This window comes from Cebidichthys violaceus, unplaced genomic scaffold (genome assembly GCF_023349555.1).
Source record: "Cebidichthys violaceus isolate CVI_PGR_0920_01 unplaced genomic scaffold, fCebVio1.0.p SCAF_14, whole genome shotgun sequence".
NCBI lineage: Eukaryota > Metazoa > Chordata > Actinopteri > Perciformes > Stichaeidae > Cebidichthys > Cebidichthys violaceus.
The window spans coordinates 9,122,874-9,144,828 of NW_027176307.1; the positions used below are offsets into that span (position 1 = coordinate 9,122,874).

The following is a 21,955-nucleotide window of genomic DNA, read 5'->3' on the forward strand; positions in this document are numbered from 1 at the left end:
CATTGACATTTGATAGGGAAAAATGTAATAAAGCATGTTATCAGGTTCTAGTGGTGTTATGGCACGACAGATTCAAGTTGTAAACAAAGATTACAAGTGCTGGCACTCGAGGCAAACTCTTTAATGCACACCCTGAAGGCATCATCACTCTCATCAATCAGTTAAGGCGAGACCCCCTGGCAAAAACATAGTTTATTATTAATGCACTGGTCAAGTTTGAGGTTTGAAGTTTAGCTTACATAAACACGTCTTCTTTCAGACTAGTGGAAGAAAAACATCCAAAATACACCTTTAAGTGTTTATTTTACTACTGTCTGTAGATTTTTCCTAACTTCACCAAAAGTTACCATTAGATAATGCCTAATTTACATATTTAAACATATTTTTTTGGAAAACTTGTAATACAAAAAATAATTGTCTTTATGTAAGTAACCAACTGGGGAAGTTTCATGGTGATATCTATTAGTTATTTTTTTTTACCCTATTCACCTGTAGTGTCTTCAAAACATATGTCAAGTTACAAAACATATCTTTAAAAGTTAGGAATCTCCACTTCAGTACACCAAACTTCCCAGTTTAATTTCCATCTATATTCTGAAGATTTTTACTGAGGGGTTTGTTCATATATTGTTTATAGCCTGATTTATACAACATTTTATTACTTAAAACATGGAGAAAATTGATTTTCATACATCTGTTAATTTTCTGATTTATGGAGTGATACAAGAAGATATTCAAACTTCCCTCTGTAAAAACATTTGACTCTAATATGTCAACAAAATGAAACAAGAATTTTGAACCTGGCTTTATCAATGTTCACATTTCTGTGCTGGAAATGTATGCAAATTAGCACATATTTAAGATAATGCCTCATTTGAATATTTAATCATACAATTTCAGAAAACTCATGTTGCGATCTACTAGTTTGAATGTTTTCCCTATTCACCTATGTCTCTAATACAAAGAGGACATGGTTTTGACACAAACAGGCAACCCCTGCTGTTGTTTTTCCTCACATGGATGCTTTCTGTGGCCTTCATGACTTGGTAAATTTCCATCCCGAAGCAACAGAGGGGTCAGAGGTCAAACCCACCAACAACATAACTGCCTTTTTTATTAGACTTAAGATCAGAGTTCACATTATTCTACAGTTGATTCTGATGCCTCTGTACAGGACACCTGACAACATGTCAGTCGTATAAGTGGCAGCGAGGACACGTGTGAAGTGCCTGTTATTCATTGAACACCATAATCCTGATCAAAGTTCCCCTCCAGCTGCTGTCTTTATAGGCATGTTCATGTAGCTTCAGAGAAACACCTTTGTGTCTGGGTAGCGACATGGGCTCCGGGGACAGTTTGAGTAAAATCGCCGCACTGATCGGAGTCCTTGTGGTTTTGAAGGTAGGGGCATTTGTAATTCAATCACTTTGAGAAACAGTAATTGGAAAAAAAAGTCCCTGTAGAGGGGTTTAAATTTTGACGTACCTCTTTTTGTGCGCCAGGTGCAAGCTGTTCCTACACGTACCGGTTTGTTCCCGTTAACTTGATCACATAGACTTAAAACAAGCATGTTTTTAAAAATAACCTTTTTTTTCGCAGTAACAATACATTTATCTTCCAGGTGATTATGCAGATGCTGGTGAACTGAGGGACGACATACTTGAGATCAATAGAGGTAGACTTTTTTTTAAAGCCCTGTCTCCTTTCGATACATGTGTTTATGTGCTTTGTTGATTGATATTAATTAAGCACTAAACCTGTTTTTTCTTAAGGGTTAAACCACCTGTTTGAGGGAGACATCGCTATTGATGTAAGTAGCTTAGAGATGAGATGTTTGTCAAGAACTCAAAAGCAGATTCTGAACGCTCCCAATGTGCCTTGCAGCCCAGCAGGAATGCAATCCTTGATCAAACACGGAGATGGAAGTTTCCCATTCCCTACATCTTAACTGATTCTTTAGGTACACTGTGCACAATGGAGTACATTTCCACCAACAAATAATCTAACAGGAAGGTACATATACACGTGCTGATGTGGAATTCCCTTTATCCTAGAACTGAATGCTAAAGGTGTGATCCTCCAGGCTTTTGAGGAGTACCGTTTGAGATCCTGCGTGGACTTCAAGCCCTATGAGGGAGAGAGCAGCTACGTCTCATTCACTAAGCTGTCTGGGTGAGCTGCACTGGCTCGAGTGTGCTCGCAGCTGTTGCACAACTTTAAGTCATCAAAAGCATTACGATGTGGACATCTTGTGATGAAATGCTAGTCAGAGAACACTAACAGAACGTTCTCCTGATCACGTTGTAATTTCAAACCTCCATTTTATCAATGCAGATGTTGGTCGTATGTTGGAGACGATAGAACAGGCCAGAATGTGTCCATTGGGGCCAGGTGTGACACCAAGGCCATTGTGCAGCACGAGCTCCTCCATGCTCTGGGCTTTTACCACGAACAGTCTCGCTCAGACAGGGACGACTATGTCAAAATCTGGTGGGACCAGATTGAAGAAGGTGGGTCACAATTGTATCATTTTTTTGTTTTGTTTTCTTCAGGCCTGTGACCAGGATTTAATAAATACTCCAAGTTCAAAGAGATATTCATTGAGAACATTTAATATACACTGAACGCAAATTAGGCTGTGCTTTTTAATCAGTCATGCATTGGTAAGTTTGTTTTCAAATGTAAATTTACATTATTTGAAAAAATTAAAAATACAAGGATGTGAATTTCGACAAATAACCATACTTTTCAAAGGAAATGTTTTACAGCTTCTACATATACAGTACATATGTTATGTGGTAGCACTGTTTGTAGGCGTTGTTAAACCGTCACTTGAATGTCGATGTTATTTTCTCCTCACAGGGATGGAGCACAATTTCAACAAGTATGAGGATGACTTCATCACTGATCTGAACACGCCATATGATTACGAGTCCATCATGCACTACAGGCCGCTGTCCTTCAACAAGAACGACAGCATCCCCACAATCACCACCACCATACCGTATTTCAATGAGGTCATTGGCCAGCGGCTAGACTTCAGTGCTGTCGACATCACCAGGCTCAACCGCATGTACGACTGTGGTGAGTGTCTCCTTTCCTGTCCGCCTACAGGTTAGAGAAGATACCCTGGCAGGGAAAGTGGTTAAGTGATGTGTAAGGAAATTACTTATTTGGTGTCACACTAGATCTGAAATACATTTCCGTTGTCATCTTAAAGCTGCACTACAACAATTATCACCCAACTCTGACTCACCTTTCCAAAAGTCAATGTGGAGCTTGTTCAGCTGCCCCCTAGTGGCCAAAAAGTCAATAAATATGTCTTTCTGCAATAAAATAACGTGATGTAAAAATCCCACTAGTACTTTGAAAATCCTCCATATTAACCACAGAAAATATTTTTTGGTTGCCAACTTTCCTGTTTCAGCCAACACACTCACTCTCTTGGACCAGTGCTCCTTTGAGCTGATCAACATCTGTGGAATGATCCAGAACGAGGAGGACAATGCAGACTGGGTCCAGACGCTGAGCAGTCCTGCTGATATGGACCACACCGTGGCAGGTCTCTGTAGAGGTACTGAACTTATTTTCAAGATCAAAGGAACAGTGCCTTGCAAATAGTGTTCACCCACATTGGCATGTTTCCTATTATGTTGCATTACAACCTGGAATTAAAATGTTTTTTTTCTCTCTTTAGGTTGATTTTATGTAATGGACCCACACAAAGTGGTCAAAATTGGTGAAGTGATAAATATAACAAAAAAACTTAAATAGGTTTGTGCATATGTATTCAACCCTTTTACTATAAAGCCCCGAAATAAGATCTGGTGCGAGCAATTACCTTCAGAAGTCACATAATTAGTTAAATAAAGTCCACCCTTTGTCACATGATCTGTCACATGATCTAATGGAGCGACATTAAATCTATTATAACAAAATGGAAAGAATATGGCACCACAACAAACCTGCCGGAGCTGGGCTTTATGGAAGAGTGGCTAGAAAGAAGACATTGCTCAAAGAAAAATATAATACACATTCGGAGTCTCACACACGCCTTGTGGGAAACTCCAAACAATCCCCGTCATCACTATAATTCAGTTGACGCTTCATGTACCGAAGGTTTTTCCCTTTCCAGATTCTGGCTACTTCATGAAGTTTGACACATCTTCCGGCGCACCGGGAAGCAGCGCCTTGCTGGAGTCACGTATCCTCTACCCCAAGAGAGACAGGCAGTGCCTGCAGTTCTTCTACAAGATGACTGGAGCAGCTGGGGACAAACTGGTGATATGGATCAGGACTGACGATGGGACCGGGACTGTGCGCAGTGTCAGGAAGATACACACCATTATAGGTATTCTATTTTTATCATTCCTACGCCAGCACAGAATAACAATACAATTAATCAGCTTCTTTTTTGTCTTTCAGGAATTGGAGATGCTGCCTGGAAAATAGCCCATGTGACTCTCAAGGTGACAGAGAAGTTCCGCTATTTCTTCCAAGGCGTCAGAGGATCGTCTGGCTCCTCGGGTGCCATCTTAATCGACGACATCACCCTTACTGAAACAATTTGCCCCAGCGCCGTCTGGCAAATCCACAACTTCACGGACGTTCTTGCCGACACTCCTCTTGGCGGGTCGTTAAAAAGCAAGTGCTTCTTCAACTCGGAGGGCCACTCATTTGGTATCAGCGTTTACCCGAATGGAAAGGAGAGTGAGTACCCAGACTATGTTGGCATGACCTTGCACCTCTGCAGTGGGGAAAATGATGCAGTGATGCAGTGGCCAGCCGAAAACAGGCAGGCAACCATCGTTGCCATGGACCAGGACCCTGATGTGAAACTGAGAATGTCTTCTACAAGAAGCTTCACCACAGGTAAGCCCAGGTCACTGACAGTCAGGAAAAAGAGAGTTTTCTAGTCTGATGAAAGGGTTGGTTTAGCTGATTTACATATAATAGTATTAAGCCATGCAGATAGTTTGGCTTTCACTTGCTCAGATTTTGAGATTGTTGCTTCACCCCAGATACAGTGTCAAATTATCTTGGGGTCACTCCCATTTTCAAACTATAATTTTGACAACTACTCACCTGTAAAGTTTTTTGACTGCGTCTTGCATGGTTGTGACGCTATTGCGGTGACAAACTCAGTCCACGGACAGAAAGAAATATTAACGCAAGACAAAGTACTGAGAACCTCCTTTGTGGTATAGTTCCTGCTACAGTAGGTGTCTCCACAATCACATTTTGCCATGAAGACTCAAACTCAATGTGAAAACAATACCAGCATCTCTGTCGCGGCAGAATGTGCAGCTGTCAAATTAGAAATAAACGGTAGGCATTGAGAATGCATGGAGTGCTATAACACATATATTCACTTTACACAATTGGGAATCTTCTGCCAGCATTCCTCTTTTGCCTTATTTGCACCAACAGTGTTGTTTTTTGCAGTAATAATTATTTCATAGAAAACGCGCAATTGGTCCATTTAGTTCGGTAGGAGAAAAAACCTGGGTTTACAAAGAGAACGGGTATCTCAAAGCCTGGCTCTGTAGAAGTTGCATCATCTCCCGCTCTCACGTCATATTATAACCACAAATATGTGAGATTGCAAAGTAGTTTTTCTTGACTATTCCCCCCCTCAGACACTCATCCTCGTTGGAACAGACCAACAGCTACTTCAGGTGCAGTGTGGGATGTCGACTACCAGTGCTTCCGTGGTCAAGACTTTGGCTGGAGCACTTTCATTTCTCACAAGCACCTGCACAGCAGGAGCTTCCTCAAAGACAATGATCTCATCATCACTGCTGACTTTAATGGTGAGAATCAAAAATATCAGCTCCTCTACCCAGCTATACTAGACTATTCCTACATCAGACAAATGATTTGCCAGACAATAGCACATTTTTTTCAGAACATTTCCAGCGTGTTCAATTCATAGAATTCATTTTTGCACCTACTTCAAATCTTGTCACACTTTACTCTTACACATTCAAACATTGGCATCTCGAATGAGCCAGTGCTTTATTGCACATTTTCATCAACTTTTTAAATTATATTTTCGTTAGATTTGACCCACCTGATCAAGACCGAGGTGCCTGTCAAACCGGCCGCACCGAGCAATGACATCACGGACGAGGAGCCAATCAGCGAGGTGGAAATGAGACCGGCGGTTTCAAAACACAGAGAAGCCCGTGCCGCCAACCCCTGTCATCCCAACCCTTGTTTTAACGGAGGCGTGTGTGTGGAGAGCGAAGGGAAAGCCTCATGCAGGTGTGTGTGTTTGCAGGGGTTAATATACAGCACATGTTGCATGCATTCCTAAATGTCTACTTTTAAAACTTTGGATTTCTAGAAAATTGGTTATATATTTTGGGCAATCCTCACTTACAAATAAATATGGATTCAAATTCAATGTCAATGAGGCACGAACTAAAGCTAGACGAAGCACTTACATAAGACTTGCACTCATAGGTTGAAATTGTGTGTTAGGTACGGAACTAGAGCCAGGTCTCCCTTAAAGCTTGGTCTTAAAGCTAAGTAATAAACACAATCCCTCAGCATTACGTTGGCCCATTTATTACATAATTAAGCTACTCTAGGGTAGAGTGGCTTGGGACATTAAAAATAATGGAAAATTAAATTGTAGTTTCTTTAGAATCCTAAAAGGAATTCTTTGACATTTTGAGAAAAATAATTTCCTTTTTTGCAGACAGTATGATAAGAAGATCTATACCGCTCTCATGTCTGTTTGTTAAGTGAGCTGGAGCCAGAAGGCAGTTATCTTAGCTCAGCATGAAGACTGGAATCAAGGGGAAATAGCTAGCACCTCTGTTTATTTTAAAACATACACAAACAGACATGTAAAATGGTTTTATTGGCAGTTACAAGCTTTAACTTTTTCTTGGAGAACAAAATGTAGAAGCAGTGACTTGTTTGAGTTTTGACGTCACCATGAGATTGCTGCACAGAAGTGCCGGGGGGACGGATAAACTGTACCAATTCAACAAAAGAGATACTGTTTGCTAGCTCCCAAACTGGCTTTAGTTTTATACTTCAAGCACAGACATGGAGTGGTGTCGATCTTTTCATCAAACATTCAAACAGAAAGCAAATACATTTCCCAAATGTCAAACTATTCCTTTAAAGTCTCACAAGGAAAGATTTTTGTGAACAAAATTTAATTCCGAACAAACTGCTAACCAACCACTGTTCTTGTTAGCCAGACAACACAATACTCAGCAAATTCAGTACATCGCCAGAAAGAAACAATAGCTCAGCATGTGTGTTGAACAATATAGTTCAAAGCAATTACTCGTGCCTCAGGAAATATTTTTTCATAATAAAAGAATCTGTGATTTTCAGGTGTGCGTCAACCCAGACCACCTACTACACTGGCAAGAGTTGTGAAGAACTGAACATAGACAGAGGCATCGTGGGAGCTCTCATTGGTGGCGCGGCAGGGACCGTGATTCTGACACTGGCTATTTTCACCGTCATCAGGAGAGCTCAGTGAAACGCATGTCTTCGGCATTCATTCAACAGTGAAATCACAGAAAAAAATAGTGCCAATATTGGAGAGAGAAGTGTTTATAGACTTATTTTTTTGGGACACTAATTGCATCGCAAGCCCCGTATTTTGTGTGTCCCAACATGAATAAACATCTGTAGAAATTAGGCCCCAATCAGAGCAAGAGTTTGTTAAATTTGTGTGGTATGTGGTTTTGCTCAATTGATACCGTTATGAAAAATGTATAATTGAGATTGAAACTTCGCAATCATGCATAGTATAAAGAACAATGAAAGACATTATATTCTTTGCCTTTATTTCAATGCATATCTTTCTACATACAGCAGTTGGACACACAGGTTATAGTTCAAGTAGAAACTTGTTAATTTACATTTAAAACATAATTATCAAACCATGCCAAACTATGTTCTATGTTCTAAATACAGTCAGCTTAACCTAGTTGTACAGAATGCACAACATCCAATTATGTGGTTTGAGTCAGGATTAATCTACAGTCCCTCCTTAAAGCAGCTAAACACAGTGACAATTTAGTATTGTGTTTCATTTCTTTGGCACTTATAATGGAAAATAATCTGTATCTGCTTTACCCTTAAAAAAATGTATGCATTAGCTAGATTTACATATTAATGGAGTGGATGTTTTCATGTAATATCTTTGTCACCTGAGGATGACTACTTTCAGTGCTGGTGCAAATAATAATAATGGTCAATTCTATCAAATACATAAATATTAGTAAAATGAGTGTTATATTTAATTCATGAATTACAATTTTATCTTAAGCGTGTTAAATTAATCTTGAGATGAAAATGTAATATATACCTACGATAAACCACATAAAACAATGAACCTTATTTTAGGAAATCCATCTATATTATCTATATCATCTTATGTAACTGTCTAGGAACTATAATCCAACACAAAGCCGACTCTAGGAGTTGTGGGCTTCAAGTGGAACTGCATACATGTGAGCTGCTGTTTCTGTCTCCACGATCTGAAATGTAGAGATGGAACATTTTTAGACTAGATTCACAAACTCACTTAAATATTCTGCTTGCATGTGGCACAAAAGTGATTCCCACTTCATGTAACCTAGCGTAGCATGTTGGTTAAGATGCTAGTTGCTGTGGTTACTGCAGCCGCATTGGACCTGGCTGTTTGTCAAAGTGTCCAACACGTATTATTATCACAAAAGCGGAAATCAAATAAAAGTGGTCGCATCAAATTTTACATTGCGACTTTCCTTTTTCCACGTGGTAGATTCACCAAACTGTTACAAACAATACACTGCTGCATGAGGAAAGATTAGAATCATGAGAAATGTTGCTGACTGTTTGTGGCATTGAAGATGCAATTAATGCATGGAACCAAGTAGATGAAGAGACTGCCAATGACGTAACAGAAGACTGACCTCGGTCTTTATTTATCTTTCGTGTATGTCGTTGAAGTCAAATTCTTCATGCTCTCACTCTTTCCATTTGATTTTGCCTGAGGGTAGAATAAAACAGAGATACAATGCATGTTTCCATCTTTTATGGTTTAATTCTGGATAGACCTCATTGGTAAACTTACCATTATGAGCTTTAACATTTCCTCTCGAACCTGTTAATAGTAACACAAAAAACATAATAAATCGGGCAGATGGTAAAACTAAGCAACATAGTACCTGGCAACATTTGTAGGCCCAATGCATCAAAACCCTGCCTCTCATAGTACAGGTAAGAATCCCCTACTTGTGACCACAGGACATTTTGGAGATTTTCAATAAATCAATGAACATGCTGACACTGATAGAGCTTTGATTAAACCTACCTTCTGCTCTGCAAAACACCCTGTGAGCAAAAGGAAAAGGCCCTGCAAGAGAAGAGATGAAGTACAACAGGTTTTATTTTTAAGCATATTTTGGGAAATTAAGATTTTGAATTCTACATTACATGTCTTGCTTGTGGCCTTTTTTTGTCTAAATGTGTTGTCTTTATTACTGGAGCACTTATGGCATATGACAGAATACATTCATCAACATTGGTGATAGAAGGGTGGGGATTGTATTAATTTGTTGGGAGTGGATCTTGAGACAGTCACCGCCCACAACAATTTCCGAACACCCAGGCAGACCTGCTGGACCAAACGCCACCGCAAGCGCCGACTGCCCCAGAAGGATGAAGGCTAAGCTAACCCAGCTAGGACCTAAAGCTAACTGAACTTCAGAGTGTAAGTGGAGTTCCCCTTTAAGTTACGGCGGGCTGGCGTCTTAGCTTTAGCGCCATGGCAATCCCTAATTACTTCACATATAAATGATCCAAAATGATTGAAGAAGACAGACTAAAGAGAGCACTGGTATCAGGTTGGCAATCGATATATTTAGCTGAGCCGAGGTATTGGTTTGGTGTGTGGATTGCTTTCAAATTACCTGGAAGGAATTGAGTATGGTAAAACTGTAGCTAGCAACAGTAGCCATGGGATCGTCCTTTTCCAATAGGAGCTGGGCGAAGCCAATAATCCATGTTACTCCAAAGACAGGCGTTAGAAAGACCACCACTTTAATGATGCTTTTGGCTGTCTCCTTGTCATCCACTTTGCTGGCATCAGGGGCCGAGGACTTCACTAGAGTAGTAATGACGACCACCATGGAAAAGAGATTTGTCAAAATCACAGTTCCAACAGGGAGGATAAAAGCATGTATGGAACCCTCCAAGAGTCTTTCATAAACCAGCCAGCATGATTTATTATCATAGTACTGCTTGTTGGTGTACTTGCAATACACATAGCTGGATCCCACTATTAAGATTGGGCAAACGTAGCCTATGATGCTGGAGAGGAACATGAAGACTCTTTTCCTCAGCGGACTGAATACAAAGATGAGCTGGTGGACGAGCATGACACTCATGCACAGCATCCAGCTGAACATGGCCAAGAAAAACAGATGTTTGCATACTGTTAAAACTAGGCACAAGGTTTCACTGACTCCTCCAGTAGAGGCCAGGAAACTGCAGTCAGCAAGCAGGAGGAACGTGGCAATGTTCACCATGGCTGTGTGACGGAAATGTGAAAGGTTGGACTTGACCACGGCTGACCACACTAGAGACTCAACGGTGAGGAAGATCAGCAAGGAAAAGATGGACACACCCAGGCCCACATAGGTAATGATATCTAGGACGTCGTTAGATATATCTCCCTTGGCCATGAGGACAGAGAATGAAGTCAGGTGGTTGCATTCGCAGACCACTTGACCTGAGCGGTTACCATTACTAGGTTTAACAAAGCATCCCAGATCTGACCAGTCCTTCTCACTGGTGTTCCAGAAGACGCAGTAAGGTTTAGTGTTGTCATTCAGCGTTTTCTCGGGGAACTCCAGTTTAATTTCCAAAAAGGAATCACTGTTGTTCTCCAGTGTGGCCGATATTAATAGGCTGGTAGGCAGCGTATCGAGAAAGTCGTTTCTTAAATTATTTGTTAGATTTTTGATGGCAACAGCTTTGAGTATTCCTGTGGTCTTGTTCAGATTCACGCCGATGCCAAACACAGACACATTACAGTTGCTACTCGAGCAGAATTTGAGCTGTAAATTTGGACTGAAGATGTTGCTTGTGTTGCTTGCGTTGCTCGCTTTGCTACCGATCTTGATATTCTTCACCAGACTCTCCACAGACTGAAGGTAGTTTGATGACATCTTCTGAACGACAGATTTGTTGACTGCCTCCCAAGACTTGTCCAACATATTGCTTGCTGCGCTAATAAAATCCTGAAACAGAAGAATAAAAAGATAATCAGTGCTAAGGCACATGCTATCTAGGGATGTCCTAAGCTGATCCTCAGGATCGGTATTGTGTCGATCCAGTGATAATATAATGGACTAGTATTGGCTAAAAAAAAGCATAATCCAATCCTTTCTTTACTATGATGTGTTTTGCCCACCACAGCCTACAGTGTGAGCATTTCACTGCAAATGGAATGACAATTAAGAGTGTGTGAATGTGAAAGGTTATTTGGGAGAACTGGTGCGAGTTCTGACATTGAGGTTGCCAAAATGCACAGATTTGCTAAGCGACGACGCTTTCACCAGTTACAGGTCACTGTGTTGCTGCTCAACGTTTTAGGGGTCCCAACCTCCCAATTAAACTTCCATTCTTCAAGCTTAAACACATATTTTTTAATCAGGACCTTCAGTGATTGTATCTAGTCACTTGGGGAAATAAGGTGTGTCAGATTTAGTAGGCAACAGGTGTTAATTAAATGTGTCAGATACATATTTAATCAACATTTCAGTAAGTATTAGATATCAGCTTGGACTCTGTACCAACAGATACCCAAAATTAACTGACTCATATTGGGGATCTGGGCCAAAAAATCATCATGGATGAATCAAAGTCATCCAGTCATCCCTAATTTGATCGTGGGGTTAAAGCCTTGTTTCATTAGCCAAAACAGATGTGCCCAAAAGCAGCCCAAATCCAGTACATTTAGACACTAGGTCCATGTCATAATTGAGAATCACCTTCACCTTTCTGAAAAGTTAGTTTGATAGGACATAAAGCATTATGATTAAATTTGATCTTCTGGTGCTAAAAAAAACAAGACACAAACAAGGCTAACAAACAGCAATGGTTAGACGGACTCAACCGGCTACCTGTAGAGTGACTGGAGTGTGTAAGAATTATGTAAAGCTTTGGAGGATGTAGAGCTTCACGAGAACTTCACTTGTATTTGTAAGCGCATGTTTAAAACACGATCTATGACAGTGTAACTGCATATTTTTATTAAAGTATTCTTTATTAAGCTTTTAGCCTCTGTAGTATATGATGTGTGTGTGTGTGTGTGTGTGTGTGTGTACCAGCAGAGATGGTGTTGCATGGTTTCTTGTAAATGCTGAATCCTTGTGACTCAAAAAAAGGTTCCGACAGCCCAGCCACGTAAAGTAGTTGCAACGGGATGCTTCTGGTGGTCCCTGTTGAGTTGGCAGTGTTTGTCTTGATTGGGTTGGAATTTTAATCACTGCTTGTACCAGTTGGCCTTCAGTTGCGGCGCGTTCTTGTTGCACAGATGTATTGATACAGTATTGGCTTTTTTTCCGCAAATATTTTATTGCACGTACAGTCAACTCGAGTAATCTTCACTTCACCTGGATCACCTCACCACAGCTATCTATCTGCTGGCGCTTCGTACGTTTGTGTCTATGTGTGTGTGTGTAGTTTGAGGAGCTCAGCCCGATAGAGAGAGCAGAGCGAATGCGCACTGCAGCGTGATAATGACACCAAAACATTAAATAGTACTAATAAAAAGCAACAGTTATGTCCGGGCTTATCAATACTACAATCTTTAATTATTTAGTGCCGGGGCCCGTTTAACACCGGATTTCAGAACGCATCCCCACCTTCAGATGGCGTAAAAATGCGAAAGGCTATGGCCAGAACCAGTTTGTCCATTCTGGGCTGCTGTAGAAACATGGAGGTGCAAGACGGCGGACTCCTTCAAAGACGACCTGCTCCCTACGTAGATATAAATGGCTTTTTGTTAGCTAAAGAGTCTTAGTTTTGGGTGATTATAAACTGATTAAAACATAGTTGTGAATATTATATTAATATCTGCCAAGAAATCCCCCTAAAAGTTACTCACTGTTGATTTAAACGCAGGCCAAGGGAGCCAAGAATTTGTTTCCATTTGTAATATATATATATATATATTTTTTTTAGCAAGAATGCTACTTAGCTAGCTTACTTTGGAACGGATGAGCCTGGGCTGATCAAAACACCTAAAATAAAATCACCCCGTCAAGTGGAAGCTAACTGGATTATGGCTTTTTATGGAAGATATGCCTCATCTCACACACAAGTGTCTAGGATCTAGGGGTCGACCGATCAATCGCTTTGATGACAGGAGGTTTTTAAAACCAATGTTATCGGTGGAACTGGGCTTCAAACTGCTGTTTCCAAGATCAAGCATTAAGCTTCAAGCTTAAAACTCCACATGTATTACAGTGAAAGTAATAATCAACAGGGGCTTACAGGTAAGATGTCAGCTTGCAAGGTAATGTTCTCCGATGCCCTGGCCATCACATCAAGAATATTTATGGAAGCGATAACGTCGGCGATAGAGTCACTGGAATAAGACTCAGATGTAGAAATGTTTTTAAGTCCTGTAAATATATTCTTGGCCATCTCCTGGGTAGCCCCTAGTCCCTTCAGGAAGTTCTAGAAACAAAACCAAAAAACAGCTTCATGTAATAATGTACAAAAACACACAAGTTACATCCCCACACAAAATGTAGATGAGGTCAAAACAGTCGTAAACTTGGAATTATAAGGTTCTGTCTGTGTTCTGTGGTTTTGAGATACTGCAAAGTTGTCACATCCTACACGCAAAACTGATTTTACTGTAAAGTTCTGAAAACTAAGTTTTCTCTTGAGTTATAAGGTCTGCTAAGGATTTATTATTTGTTGGAGAACAGTAGACAGTTTAATCATTTGTTTCAACACACAAAATCAATACACAATATAATAAGAAATTAGTTGGAAACATTAATTTATCTCAGATTCCTACATCCCAAAAGAACTTTTCTCTTGACAAATCTTTAGGACCATCAATGCATAAAAGTCTAAATAAACTTACTCAATGTAATATTTCCATGTGAGTAAATAAGGTCTGATAAAGAAAGTTGGATAGAACTTTATAATTTTGCCACACTTACGTCTGCAGCATTTGAAACTTTGTTCAACTCTTCGTTGATGCAGTAGAAGAACACATCCTGCCAGTTGCCAGTGACTTCACAAGTGCGTGACTTATAGCCAACCCTGCCCGCTTCACATGTGCTACTAATCATTGTGTCTCCAGCTGGGGATTTTGGCCAAGGGTCATCTTCCTTGCAAAATGTTGTACCATCTTAGACAAAAATATAGGAAATTAGTAGTATTGTAAATTAGTATGCAAGAGACATTGCTAATGAATGTAACTATAAACAAAGTAATACAGTACTCTGACATTATAACAATATATCATATACCAGAGACTAAGTTGAAAATAAACAGATGAAATAAAATGAGAATAATACGTTACCATGAACGACTGGGATATACACTTCTGCACTTTTTGTTTGATCCTTGATGTTCTTAAAAGAGACAGAAACGTGTTGTTTGGTTTTGTTATCGCATTTGACATCAGCAGTGAAAGTGTAGACCTGGTCATCTCCAACAACTGTAAAGAAAGAGTAATTATCAGGGTTAGGTTTGCGGTTGTGGAAATGTGTGCATTTTGCAGAAATATTGTGAATTTAATTTTGCGTTGGTGTTATAAAGTGAAGAAACATTTCATGCAGCGGCTAATAAAAGGAAGCAAAGGGGACAGAAAAACTTGAGAGATACTGCAGGACTGACTTACGCTTCATGTTTTGATTATTTTCCCGTTTACCCATGTAGTGCCACAGAACGTCAAAGCTCTCTGGGGTTTTTGAGATGGTGGCATTGACCGTCACAGGAACCATGTCCAGCCCCGAACAGTCCGCACTGAGAGGGTTGATCGTCATGGCGATCGTATCAGGCAGCAGTGTCACATTCAGCTGTGCCTTGGCTGTGTGCCTGACTGACCCGCTGGTGAATCCACACTCGTATAAGCCTGCAGGGCATGTGTAGGAACAATTCATGCAACAGCTGCAATGGGCTGAATGTGACTCAGATCAGAAGAGTCACCAGCAGATTTGTCTTGGAATCAACCAATTCCATGAAACCAAAAGTAGTTGCTCTACATAAAAATGGCCCCTGTGACTGATATATAATATATGTATGACAGTATTAGATTGTGAGCACTGACCAATACAACATATGACCATTAGAATATAAGACCATGGAGTGACCCCACTCCGGGACACTCAGTGTTTGTTGGCTTAACATAAAGGAGAGGGGTCTAGCTAGAGTTAGCAGTATCTCTTTCATGGGTCGGGTTGATGACCAGACTACCAAAACACGCAGCAATGAGTAGCCCTGTGCTTACTGTACACATCCCGCAGACTACTCTGCGATGTGAAGCGTGACACGGTGTAACTAACGTGCGGAGTCATGAAGCTCTCAATTCACACATGGGGCTAAGCAACGGCTAAGATAGAGATATTGCACCAATCCCATTACCAGTGCAGTAACTGTCAGCAAAAAATGGCACCCCCTGGAATTAATGTAGGGTGCTCTATGAATAAATACAAAATCTTCTTTATGGTGATTACAATGTGTACCAAATAAGAAGTCAAAACTCAGTATATCTTAGCTCTGTACTCGCCTGACCAAAGGCCTGTCACCTTCTGGAGTGTGACTATGATACAAGAATTGTATTGCGGTGTGGCACAGTTGGAGTCCAGATTCACAACGCTGCCAGTGTTGAGCTCAAAACGCTGATACTTCTTGTTCAAGCTCCAGCCAGCACTGCCTGTCCTCTCCTCAAATGTGCATTTCAATACCGGCACCGACTTATAGCACACTGGAGTCTCTGGGGCCTCTATGGTGACCAATCCTGTGTGAAGAAGGCCATATAAATACACAGCAATACAATAATTATGATCAGAGTAGAAGTAGGCGGTATCGCTTTTCAATGACAACCCATCGGTTTGTTACAGTCTTCTGTCTATCCAAGACTTTGGTACAGAGATACCTCAAAGACTTCTGATTCAGTGTCCATGATGCATACTCACTCATCTCAGTGGATGATTGGTCATTTTAATGTTAGGTCATTGACCAATGACAATTTATCTTAAATCTGGGAAAAGGAAGTTAACCACTGGGAAGAAATGATGCCCGATAAGTGAGCAAAATACATAAAGGAATATACAAAAGCATGGGAAAGTGAAAATGGAATTAAAGAATGGATAGAAATTGTGGCGGGGGATGAAACCAAAGCTCAGTAAATTCACATATTTACATATTTATTGTGATCATAATATCAAAATGCTGTAAATTAACAGGTTAAGCATTTTTATTACCACAATTTCAACTCATGCACCATGAGTTGAAATTGTGGTAATAAAAATGCTAACAGGGAAAACCATTAAACATTTTTGGTGTTACTTTAGAGATATCACAATACATTTGGCAATAATAGCATTTTTGCTCGACTTTAAAAGCAGTGTTTAGGGTTTGGCAGCGGCATATTTTGAGTTCTGGTGAGTCTGGGCCAGTTGTATTGGCAATTGGGCTGGTTTTGGCACACAGACCTGGCAACCCTGATTGTGGGGTGTGATGAACATCTCAGCTTCTAAAGACCACTGAAGACTTTTAGTCTTGTCTACCGGCCAGTGGCAAAAAGAATGATCTTTTAAAGATTAAAAAGTTGCAGTGTGTACAATTTTGATTTAAAACATTAAAAAATGACTATGCTAACTTCGCAGGAAGTATAACATGCAGCAGACCCAGACAAAGGGACCTTCTGTTTGCAGTTAAATCGGATACAGCCAACGGTGCAAACTCCAACCACGTGGGCCTGATCCTGGGGGACTGCCCCGACTCCCCACACGTTCAGCAAACTTTCTGTTGCTGCTGACACACAGGTCAGACCAGGAACTCCGTCCTGCTGTGACTCCCTGGGGATGGAATTTCCACGAGCCGAATCAAAGCTTTGCATAACTTTTTCGTCTACTATAAAATTACTGGATTGACAGTAGCACTAAACTATTCCTCAATTCCTCATTTAATTTATGAAGGCGTGCAAGTCACACTGTCATCACTGTCCTGCAAATATTTCGGAATGAAAGCCTTGTGTGAGGGAGGTAATGAAGAGTTTTTGTCCATTGAAAAGTGCTACAGGGCTTTTATTTTGAAGTATATTTTTTATTTCAATATATCTGCAGATCATATAGAGATCGAAATGTAATGTTGCTGGGATGATACCAATAAACCGTAAAAAGTAAATTTTTAGTGTCTATTTCACTGTATGCAGAAAAAATAGGCGGGACCTTGAAAGCCGGCACCCAGCTGAACCACGCTGCTCACGCGGGCCGTGAAGCCCAGGCGTTACCCTTTGCGTAAATACACAGATAGTAGTCTGTTGAGCGCATGCAATACAACAGCTAATAAATAGTTACAGAGTCAACATGATCTAAATGACTGAAGATAAACCCTTTCATACTGACCTATAGTGTCGACCTTAAGCACAGCTCCAAAATGGGATTCCAGATTACTGATGATGGTTTGAAGTTTAGAAGTGGGAAATTTGACGCTGACTGCTGCCTCAAAGTCAACAACTTTATTGTTGTCCAGCCTTTAAGATGTGGATCAATGAAAGATCAGTGGTTAGTGAGAAAATTGGTTTGTATTTGTGATAAAAGTATTATGAGATTTGAAACAGAAATGCTAACAACCAAAGTGTGACTCCTTTCAAAGCTTATTTGTATATTACATGCTGTAGGCCATGCTCATTTTTAAGGTGTGTTCAGACGGAATGAGAGGCAACTTTTCACCATGCTTTATTCACACAAATCAAAAACCTCCCGACAAGGTGCACAGGCTTTGACAAGAGGCCTGGGAAATTGAAGTCAGTGAACTTTTAGTCACATTTTGTTTAGAATAATGGAGAGTTCAGAACCAAGCAGAGACAAACCAACCTCCCAACTCGTTGAATACGGCAGCTTGGTCAGTGGCCCTTCAAACACTTCAAACTAGGATGCTCTATGGACCCCTCCAGCGTCAGTTTTACACATGACAAAAAAATAAAAGTAAGTAAGTAGAATAAAGTGTAACGTGAGGCGGCAGGACAGCTTAACTGAAGTATGCTCCAAAGTCAGGGTGTAGTCTCCAGGTAATACCAGGTAATACGACAAGGGCATCGGTTCATCAGCCAGTGTAGTTCAAGAAGAGTTGGCTTTGGTTAAAAGGTGCACTGTGTTATGCCTAGCCACATGCTCCAAAGAAATGCTTACACTGTCTTTGCAAAATACATTTTACATAAGTATAGGTTTATTATGTAGTTAAGTGGACTAAGTAATGTGGGCTAAGTATGGTTGTCACATACGCTAAGTACGCTTGTTACATACGCTAAGGAAGCTTGTTATGCATGCTAAGTAGCTTTTTACGTGTGCTTGTTAGGTACACTAAGTACACTCAGTACTCTTGTTACATACGTACACTAAGTATGTTGGTACATATGCTAAGTATGCTTGTTATGTACTCTAAGTATGCTAATTACAAACGCTAACTATGCTTGTTATATATGCTATGTATGCTACATAACTTTTTGTAACCTACATGATGTAACCTAAGTAGCGTAATGTAGCACAACGTTACCTATTACATGACTTAATTTGAGTCAGTGTTGACTTTTGGTTTCACCCAGGACATGGACCCTGGTCTCTTGGATAAAAGTCCTGAACCGCTGGGCCACTAACCAAGCTTGCCGTATTCGATGACTTTGTAGTGAGGACATGCTGAGACGAACACATCTTCTTTGCCTCTAGTGCATCCCTTAACGAGTTGTACTGCCCCCCACCCAAAAAAACTTTACCAATCTAATTCTCTAGGTCAAGACTAGTTGAAGATGCTCTTGCACCATTAATTTCAGTCATAGATGTTCTTTGACAAAAAAATAGAAAGTACACTACAATACCTCGGACCGGTTATATTCAGGTACTCAAAGCCATTCAGGTCTTCAAATTCAGTTTTAAGCTTTGAAAAGAAAGATCGTTGAATCATTTATATTTGACTTGTGGATTACAGTAAACATTTTAAATAATTTAGAACTAGATATTTGTGATCAGAGAGAGAGAGAGATGTACCTTGGTATTGTTGATGTCATTCCAATTGTCTGTATTCAATGTAACCGATCCATTGATGTGAACTGTGTTGATTACAAAGATTTTCAGTCCAGATTTCAACAAGCAATTTGTCCATATAGAAAAACAGTAAAGAGTATTATGCAGGAACACTTTCAGATTACAGTGACCCTTGTTCCATTTACAATGGACAACACTAATTTACAAAATACAGTAACTCGTCAACAATAAAGACTTGCACAAACTCGGCAAAATAGGAGGGACATTTGACAGGCATCAGGAATGTTACCTTTGACTTTGGCAACGCAGAGTGGTGTGATCTGGGACACGTTTTGTGCACAGGGAGTTTCCCGGCAACAGTTGTATTCATAGCACACTAGATTGCTCCAAATGTAGCCGGTACTGCAGTTGCAAGTGGATTCATCTCCAACAATCAGGCACTCTAGAATGAAAAGCACAGTCGTCATTAAAGTCCCAGAGAACTTGGTTTTCAAGTATTTCTCTTCAAGACTAAATATAAGACAGAGAATGTGAAAATACTCTAATGCTCCAATCGGCTTTACCAGGACAGTGTGGTTTGATTACATATGATGGAAAGTTACAGCTTTTTCTTTCTCCAAACTCGTCAAATATGGCAGCCTAGTTAATGGCCCAAAAGCATACTGTGCTTTATTTGACTCGAAATGGACCATAATTTACTAAATGAACATCATGCTGTATTGAAGAAGAATTGAAACTAGACATTGAGACCATAAACTCATGTTTACAACGTTTACTGAGGGAATAAATCAAGAAAGAAGTAGAGTCATTTTCTCAAAAACTTCCATATCATCAGACTTCTTTTTGCAACAAGAGGAGTTGCCCCCTGATGGTCAGTAGAGAGAATGCAAGTTTTAAGATAATTCTGCATTGGCTTCACTCGACAGAACCGGAGTAACTGACACTAGAGAGGAACGTAGGGTGTCATATTTTCGAAACTTCAAAACTCTTACGATATGGAGTACTCATTGTCTCTCTCTATTGCTGAAATGTGGATTTGCATGCTGAACTGTATTGCATGCTGCCGACCACAATCGATAACTTACTTACTGTATTATAGAAGAACTGATTGCATAAACAACCAGAGTAAGACGAAAGAGCTTCAGCGTAATACCTGCTATCAGTTCACTGTGTGAGAGGGTCACTTTGTGGGAAGTTGTGCTGTTGGACACTGCAGTGGTCAAATTAAAAGCTGACAGGATAGTATTGGACTCCAGAGTGACATTGCTTTCCACCATCAGCTCGGCAATGTAGACATCTTCAACTGCAACACAAGATATTGAATGTGTTATCTCTTTGTGTTTTGAGCAACTGGGTTGAATTATAAAGGGATATAATGCATTGACTGAAGTTGTTGACACTGGAGAGAACCACTATAAACCAAGCATACGATATATATAAACTGGACCCTATTTTACCATGTTTTTCTTTTAGTATTGAAGGTGAATACTGTAACTGACAACCGCTAAATGGGCTGCGAGGGCAATTTTGCAGCATCAACGTCACTAAAAGTGTTTGTTTTAACCACCTGACATGTTCAGATTGTCATTAGAAGAAGAACATTATGGAAAGAACCTTACATAAAATTTAAAATACTTTTCTTTTTACACACACATCGTCAAAATCATCTAAATATTTAGCCATGACATTGAACATATTTTAGATATGTTCAATGTACTCCAAAACTGTACATGGCTCCATGGCTCCCAGCGTTCGTCTTCCGGCAACACGTCACCTTGCGATATTTCAGAACAAGACTTCTTGTTCTTGGAAGCTTTTAACAACAATCAGAGCCTGTCAGTGTCCAAAACAAGCACTTTAATAGATGTAAATTGACGGTGCCAAATGGCACTGATATGATTACATTGCGACTGTCGTCTGCAGCGCCCTCGCTCAATAATGGACCAAGTAACAAAATTGTTGTTCCTATTTGTCAGTTAGACGCAAAAGCATTGGGATATAGGGTCCAAGTTGAAAAATACAGAAGTTACCCTTTAACTACATGATGCATTGCATCCTTTCACTTTGGAATCCCATAACTGCATGGTTTGAAAATAAATTTGTAAGGATTTGTTATCCAGTGAATCTAAATTTAATTTCAGAGCATACGGGGGAAAAGCCTGGTCACACGAAGTGGTACATCGAAATTAATCTGCAAGTCTTTGCAAAATATTTGGTTGTATAAGCTTGGTGAGTACTCGCTGAAGCTGGTAAGCTAACCGCTAACCTGCTTTCACGCCAGCTTGAGTCATAAATGGTCTAGGAGTTTCCCTTTCTTTGCTATCTACTGTTCTGTTTTACTTCCCCAGTCATTTTGCCCACCATTGAACAACATGTTGTTTAATAAAAGAGTAATAGAAGAGGAAAAATAAAAATCTCAAAGCTCCTTAGCATAGCTAGGTCGCTAACAGTAGGTTAGCTTGGTCGGGACAGTAAGTTTGCATAACTGTCCACAAACCATTGCTCTTTTGTGGCAGTTTTCACTCTGACAGAGGAGGTTAAATAAATGCAGCAACAAAGCTAATAGGCTACAATAGCTAACTCAGACTCTCTGGTTCCCGTCCCCTCAAAGGTCAGCACTATCAAGATGCTGGTGAGACCAGGCCTTTAATCCTGGCCCAGGTTTTTAGTTGTATTTTACCAAAGCATCCTATACG

General features: G+C 40.2%; 2 protein-coding genes across 2 annotated transcripts; one reads left to right on the top strand and one right to left on the bottom strand.

The window, feature by feature from the left end:
* Positions 1 to 1,263: 1,263 nt before the first annotated feature.
* Positions 1,264 to 7,806, top strand: mep1a.2 (meprin A, alpha (PABA peptide hydrolase), tandem duplicate 2). The gene is made up of 14 exons (XM_068708723.1): positions 1,264 to 1,401; positions 1,503 to 1,527; positions 1,622 to 1,675; positions 1,773 to 1,810; positions 1,885 to 1,960; positions 2,055 to 2,172; positions 2,335 to 2,510; positions 2,863 to 3,084; positions 3,428 to 3,574; positions 4,136 to 4,351; positions 4,426 to 4,872; positions 5,640 to 5,813; positions 6,063 to 6,267; positions 7,360 to 7,806. The coding sequence occupies exons 1-14, from the start codon at positions 1,339 to 1,341 to the stop codon at positions 7,508 to 7,510; spliced, it is 2,112 nt and encodes a 703-aa protein (XP_068564824.1). The 5' UTR covers positions 1,264 to 1,338; the 3' UTR covers positions 7,511 to 7,806.
* An 84-nt stretch (positions 7,807 to 7,890) lies between these two features.
* adgrf3b (adhesion G protein-coupled receptor F3b) lies at positions 7,891 to 20,999 on the bottom strand. The gene is made up of 16 exons (XM_068709216.1): positions 20,990 to 20,999; positions 20,413 to 20,562; positions 19,549 to 19,701; positions 19,263 to 19,324; positions 19,094 to 19,152; positions 17,625 to 17,752; positions 15,782 to 16,012; positions 14,894 to 15,127; positions 14,573 to 14,710; positions 14,208 to 14,398; positions 13,525 to 13,710; positions 9,933 to 11,264; positions 9,335 to 9,376; positions 9,095 to 9,124; positions 8,934 to 9,010; positions 7,891 to 8,516 (listed from the first exon to the last, which is right to left on the bottom strand). The coding sequence occupies exons 1-15, from the start codon at positions 20,997 to 20,999 to the stop codon at positions 8,942 to 8,944; spliced, it is 3,015 nt and encodes a 1,004-aa protein (XP_068565317.1). The 3' UTR covers positions 7,891 to 8,516; positions 8,934 to 8,941.
* Positions 21,000 to 21,955: the final 956 nt, after the last annotated feature.

What these genes read in the sequence shown, in the direction of transcription:
- adgrf3b (XM_068709216.1), bottom strand. An exon ending in ATGACATCAACAATACCAAG is followed by an intron (nt 19,153 to 19,262) that starts GTACATCTCTCT and finishes TTCTTTTCAAAG; the next exon opens with CTTAAAACTGAATTTGAAGA. An exon ending in CTGAATATAACCGGTCCGAG is followed by an intron (nt 17,753 to 19,093) that starts GTATTGTAGTGT and finishes CACATCTTAAAG; the next exon opens with GCTGGACAACAATAAAGTTG.
- mep1a.2 (XM_068708723.1), top strand. Translation starts at nt 1,339, where the DNA reads ATGGGCTCCGGGGACAGTTTGAGTAAAATCGCCGCACTGATCGGAGTC. An exon ending in GTGGGACCAGATTGAAGAAG is followed by an intron (nt 2,511 to 2,862) that starts GTGGGTCACAAT and finishes TTCTCCTCACAG; the next exon opens with GGATGGAGCACAATTTCAAC. An exon ending in CATCACTGCTGACTTTAATG is followed by an intron (nt 5,814 to 6,062) that starts GTGAGAATCAAA and finishes TATTTTCGTTAG; the next exon opens with ATTTGACCCACCTGATCAAG.